General features: G+C 37.5%; 1 protein-coding gene across 1 annotated transcript in view; it reads right to left on the bottom strand.

The window, feature by feature from the left end:
* Positions 1-509: 509 nt before the first annotated feature.
* The window catches only part of NEK11 (NIMA related kinase 11), a 426,840-nt gene continuing 420,980 nt past the window's right edge, over positions 510-6,369 (bottom strand). Inside the window, exon 16 of the mRNA XM_088463785.1 lies at positions 510-2,783. Coding sequence (XP_088319911.1) covers positions 2,576-2,783 — 208 coding nt within the window. The 3' untranslated portion in view covers positions 510-2,575. The remainder of the gene's footprint in view (positions 2,784-6,369) is intronic.

Below are 6,369 nucleotides of genomic sequence, written 5' to 3'. Positions count from 1 at the left end.
GGAGGATGGTGAGGGAGATATGAAATGATGTGACTGAAGGTGGTAGGCACTGAATGACAGTGTTATAACTTAATATTGAGTCAGAGTTAAAGCTGGCTGCCGGCAATGCTGCATCTAGAATAGATATTTAAATAAAGAAGAAACATCTAATTGAAACATTGGTGAAAACAGTGTTTATTGTATATTGATTTGTATATCAATCATAAGTAGGTAGTAAGTATGCTCTTTGTGTGGCAGTGATGTGCTTGAGGTTTATTTTTGTATCGTTATTTATGTGAAGAGAGGCCCAGACTAAAATAATTAGTAAGCAATGAACTAATGTATGTCGTGTGACGTGTGTAGTTACATAGGCACTGTCAATAGGCAATATGGAGAGCACAGGCACAAAGAGGAAATCAACAGCCAACAATGTTTAATTGAAAATGTAATATGATATGAAAAAAAAAAATCACCAACAGTTATAAGAAATTAAAGTCTATTTTTATTTTGTTCATTGAATGCACTGATATTATCACAACTACAGGTTATAGGGTAATAAGTCAACAGTCGGGAAACAGACAGAAAATGTAACCTGAAAACAAAGATATGTACTAACAGCGCAGATATTTTAACATAAAATAGGGGAAAGTGGGATGAGGAGGTGGAAAGAGTAGGAGTGATAAGGGAAGGGGGGGTGACGGCTTGTTAAGAGAAACCAAGAAGCCCTTCACATAAGGTACGATGCTTGTAATTCCTATTCTATTTAGTAAATATACCATGTAGTACTTGATTACAGACAAAGGAAATTGTAGAGGAAAATGGTTTCTTCCAAGATACTGCTGTCAGCCACCATAATATGTAGAAATAATTTGAATGCCAGCTCGAGGAACCTAAGGACAGGCCAAGGAAGCTGGACGTATTTAGGGTTGTGTGCAATCTGCAAATAGTTTATTTTAGCAGAAAAAAATATATATAAATATATGTAACAAATCTACATAAACACTTATCATGCAATGGAACCTGTGAACACATGAGTATGTTAGCTATATAAATTGTTATATGTAATGGTGATAAATTATCTATGTTTCAATGTGTTGCAGAACTTGGTTTTGAAGACATCAGGAAAATCTTGACAAATGTAACACTATTATATACAGCTATTCACATTTAATGGGAGTTATACAACGTAAAGGAAAATGTTTAAATGATATTGTATGCATATGAAAATACAATGACATTTTAAACACATTGGTACCAAAATTTCCTCCTACATCTCAACAGATATAAGGGGCCACTTACTGTAGAAAAAAACTGTACCAACCAATTTCATTTTATCTGTAGAAACAGACATTCACCTCACCAGACATTATATAAAGGTAATTAGACTTATCTAAGACAACACACAGGGAGATATTTATCAAAGCTGGGAGAGAGATAAAATTGTAAAATATAAATTACCAACCAATTAGCTCCTACAGTAACTATCATTTTATAAACACGGCCTGCAAAATGCAAATTGGAAGCTGATTGATTAGTACTTTATCTCTCACAATTTTATCTCTCTCCCAGCTTTGATAAATACCCCCCACAGTCATAATATAATAAAATACTCTTTAGTCAGTTTCTGGGTACCAATGTTGCCATTAATCCATCCATATACACATAATAGACCCATGAAAGGGATAGTTTGGAAGCAGAGTGTGGCAGGACGTTATGGCTCAAAAAGTTAGGAGATTATTATGCCATTTGCCAACAGTCCATGTCCACAGATTCCTTTATTTTGTTATTTTACAATGATGCATTATAGTGATAGATGACATATGGATTACACAGAAATTCACAGCACAGCGGGAATTACAGCAAAAACTAGAGGGTAAACATAACACAACTTGTGCTATTTTGAAATGAGATCCATACAGTTTTGTTCTGATACTTCTCCAATGTTCCTTTCTTAAATGAAAACTGAGAAAAATGATACATTTATGTAAAACAGGCCCCTGATTAGTAGCCTGAACTGAACATGTTTCGATTCTCGTTGCCTCTGTTCATTCAAAGCCTTTCATGCTTTTAGACTCTGAGAAACATCATTCACTGCTGCCAGCTGATATGTGAGGTCTCTGGACTTCTAGCCAGATGTGTTTACAGCAAGGCTGGCTTCTGCGAGGTGCCCAAGGGTACAGCAGGACATTATACAATGGACTATGGATAAGGCACCGGGCCCTGCATTTGCAAGGACTGGACTAGATTTACAGGTGGTATAAATACTAAATAAAAGATAATAAAACACATGGTACATTTTACTTTAATCCTGACAGATTATACTGTATTTTGTACATTGCAAGTCAATCCCCTTTTGCTTTATAGCCTACAACATTTACATTTAATATTGTGCAATACTGTTGAATCCCGTGAAACACCTCAACATTTTATAGAATTTAAAAGACATTTCCCAGTGAATTCTGTTGGTACTTGAAGAATATCTGGCAACAGGAGATGTGCAGCTGTAATCTGCCAGAGACATGATCTTCGGCCTGTTGAGATGAATATTGGTAGCACATGTCTGGTTGTCTCATAATTTCTCCAGGGACAATTGACATCAGGCTGTACCTTGCCTTGCTGATGCAGCTAAGAGTTCCTCTTCAAAGTACAGAATCTGGTCCACTAGAAAGCACTCACTTGCCATAGACACCAGGGACTCCAGATGCTTCTTCACTTCTTTTTCACTGGTATTATTCTGTCGTGTCATCTTGAGGTACTTATAAACCTCTTCATATGTTTCCGCTCCCATACTTTGTAAAGCTGACCTAGAAATCATAAGCACAAATAGACATTTGCTGCTGTAAATAAAACATACTGGTATAGCTAGTAATTGAAAAACCACAAATAAATTGGACTGGATTACCCAAATTTGGCAAACAATTCTGAAAACAGATGCAAAATTTATAGTTTTATTTTTGTCTTGTGAATGTTAATATATATACAGTAGACATATTGTAATTTGTAACACAAGGAATGCAACCACTGCTGGAAGAAGTGCCTATGTACTTACAAGTGAGACGTTATGAAGCTGTTTATTAATTCCTTTGCTGTGAAGCAAACTGGCATAAGTGGAAGATCCATCCACATTTATCAGAAATGAGCTGGTAAACCCCTTAAGAATCATCTCCTGCCCCAAGCATTCCTTAGGCAAAAAATGTTCCTTTCCACAAAGTACCAACAGTTACATTGCCAGCCAAGAACAGTTGGCGGTGATGATCCATTTGATGAGTGACAGTAAAAGTAAATGCAGCTCACTAAACCTATGTAGAAAGAACTAGGCATGTATGTCGTGCAGATATTTCATTCCATACAGATACAGGAAAGCAGATTGTACTGACATAAACATAATGTAAGCTATGAACTAGAAAGAAAGACATGTAACATGACAGGAGGGGATACAAGGATACAGAGATACTTCATCATGTAAGGGAAATTAATGTAATTCAATGGAGCATTTAGATGTTATATATGATTTCTGATGATTTTATTAAGTATTTATGCTTCAACTCCCACAATCAGCTTCACCCATTGTTACAGAGCATCGGGGCCCCAACAGTGGTAACTGAAGAATATCATTAATCGCCATCTTTTATTTCAGGAAGGAGTAGGATTTGTTCCTGGAGATTGCAGGGAAGTACAGCCTACTACAGAAGAGAAGAGTGGGGAACATCTCACTAGGGGCATATTCATTATGTGCGGTGTGGCTCTGAATATTAAGAATCCTTATCGCTGCATAAGGATTTTGTTACCTCTAAAGGGGATCAATGTAAATCACAGAGACACGGGCTACAATAATATGTTTTATCTTTAAGGAGAAGAATGAGCAGTTATAGTAGCACGATGCAGGAAACAGCTTCATAACTTTAAGGAAAGCATGTAGTCAAAAAATAAACAATGACAATCTTAATATCGTCACAACAATGGAGACAGTTATGTCGACATTATTAAAATGTCAAAGGCTATGTGTTGACATTCTTTTACTGTCAACACAGGTGAAATGTTGACATTGTCAGAATGTCAACATTAGGGCTAGGCTGCAAGCAGAAGGGTTAGTTAGGGTTAGGCAGCAGAGGGAGTTTAGGGGTAGGCTGCAGGGTGGTGGAAGGTTAGGGTTAGGCACTGGAGGGTGGGTTAGAGGTAGGGGAGATATATTCACCTGACTGCCAGAGGATCGGAGGTCTAACCTGGAAGTCACAGTCACATGATAGACGGACCTGGATATAGCCAATGGAGCTGCTGCAGCTGTCGGGAGCAGGTAAATTAGTGCTATGCCACCAGGGGTGATATGCTGACATTCTAACTGTTTACATGATGAATGCCGATGTGGTCAACGTCGATATTATAACCATATCAACGTGATAGATGTTGACATTAGGATCATACCCGACCCATAAGGAGGCATTTTATGATTCCCATTATACATTACTCCCATACATCTTTCAGGTCAAGATCTCATGGTATAAAGGTCTGGGAGCCTCAGCTCCTTCTAATATATAATATATAGACATATATATATATATATATATATATATGTTATGCTTTGCAGTGACTTGCTGCAGTTACATGGCTGCACACTCATGTCACGTATGTATCACTATTATGGGACCTACACTATTAGTGATATCCTACACATCCAGTGATGGTGCCTAGAGTTCTCTTCATTTCCTTTCTCTATAATGATTGAAAACAATGTTCAAATAGGAAATAAGAAAAAATAATGCATAAACCTGTACATAAAAGAAGGGATATTTAAAGAAGTGAAAAAAATGAAACAATGTTTGTATATACAAATCTGCCTAATCATGTGCCTAGGATTATTTTATTACAGGTCCGACTGGAAATGCACATTGGTGGAAATAGTAAATACGTTGCCCCAAAGTCCCGCCTACTACCATTCTTTTCTTAAAACCCATCGGGCATATTAACATTTTGTGTTACAACATGGAACTATGATGGATTTAATTGAGATTTATTTCCACTAATCAACACAAAGTGCTCATTAATATGCTAAAAAAAATTGAAATCCAACCATTTGTCAAAACTAGGTACAAAAACTGAAAATAAGTGATTGCATTAGTATTCACCACATTGCTGCTGTATATCCATACTAGATTTCATTTGAAGTCCCATAAATAGTTTGCTGGAGTGCACCTGTGTGCAGGTGAGGTGTGTGACATGATTACAGCATAAATTCACCTGTCTACCCCCAGGTAGTTAGTGCACTTTCAACCAAAGGCTACCAAATAATGAAAACACTCTGATCAGATTCAGAACAAGGTCATTGAGAAGTTCCACTCACGAAAAGGGTACACAAATGTTTCCAAGGCATTGAAGATACCCCAAAGCACAGTTATCCCAAACTCCTAGTGTCTCCAACTAATTTCACTTACATGCCAGAAGGGGGTAGGGTGGGGGTACTGATTACCCTGACCCGGGCTTGTTGGAGGGACCCAGGTCAGCTATAGCAGCACATAGTATTTGTTCACCTGAGGGGGCATTGCCACACATACCTGGGTCCCTTTCAGCTCTCGGTGGCCCTGCAGGTTTGCACACTGTCATTGGATTTGACTAAGTGAGGATGCCTCTTCCCACCCAGGTGCCGATGAGCCCAAACTACTTACAACTGCAAAGCTACATTTTGTGAGCATGCATAGTGGTAATTCAAGCAAGATCCGCTATGCAAACATGTGTATACCTTAAGTTCTGCATCTGCCCTTTAATGCTCAAATCCATGCACTTTGCATAAAAACACAGATTATTATTATTGTTTATTTACATTGCACTGAGAGTATTTTTATTCACACCAGTGCCTGCTCCATTGGAACTTACAGTCTAAAATTCCCTAACTACACTACACCTCCATGCATTATACAATACTATTGATGGCTATGGTTATTATGACTTATGCATTCTGTATTGAGAAGATAGTTTTGTTTTGTTTTGTTAATTCAATTATATAATTCTAGGAACCTTTTAAGATGCAGTAATTCTGTACAGATCGATATGAGCCCCAGCAGGTACCATTTTATGTAAAATAAAGATATATTTTATTTTATTGTAAATATAAGAGCATATGATGAAAAATTAAACCACAGAGGCATCTATGTACTGTCCATACTGATAGTGACAAAATTAGAGATGTGCGGCTCAGTTTTCCTGAAAAATGAACACAACTGAACTTGGGGGTTCAGAGTTGAATTGAGTCCCAGCTCGAATCACTTTTGGGCTTCTGAGTAGAAATGACTCACGGCTTGGGTCCGCTGAAAGTCCAGAGCTCGATTTAAAATCCGAATCTCTGTTTTGGATTGCATGCAAAAAGGTCCACATTACATGATTTTAGCTGTTTTTATC

This window comes from Taudactylus pleione, unplaced genomic scaffold (assembly GCF_031769625.1).
Source record: "Taudactylus pleione unplaced genomic scaffold, aTauple2 ptg000053l, whole genome shotgun sequence".
Taxonomy (NCBI): domain Eukaryota; kingdom Metazoa; phylum Chordata; class Amphibia; order Anura; family Myobatrachidae; genus Taudactylus; species Taudactylus pleione.
Note: the sequence above shows the minus strand (reverse complement) of the source record. Positions and strands in the feature narration are given on the sequence as shown.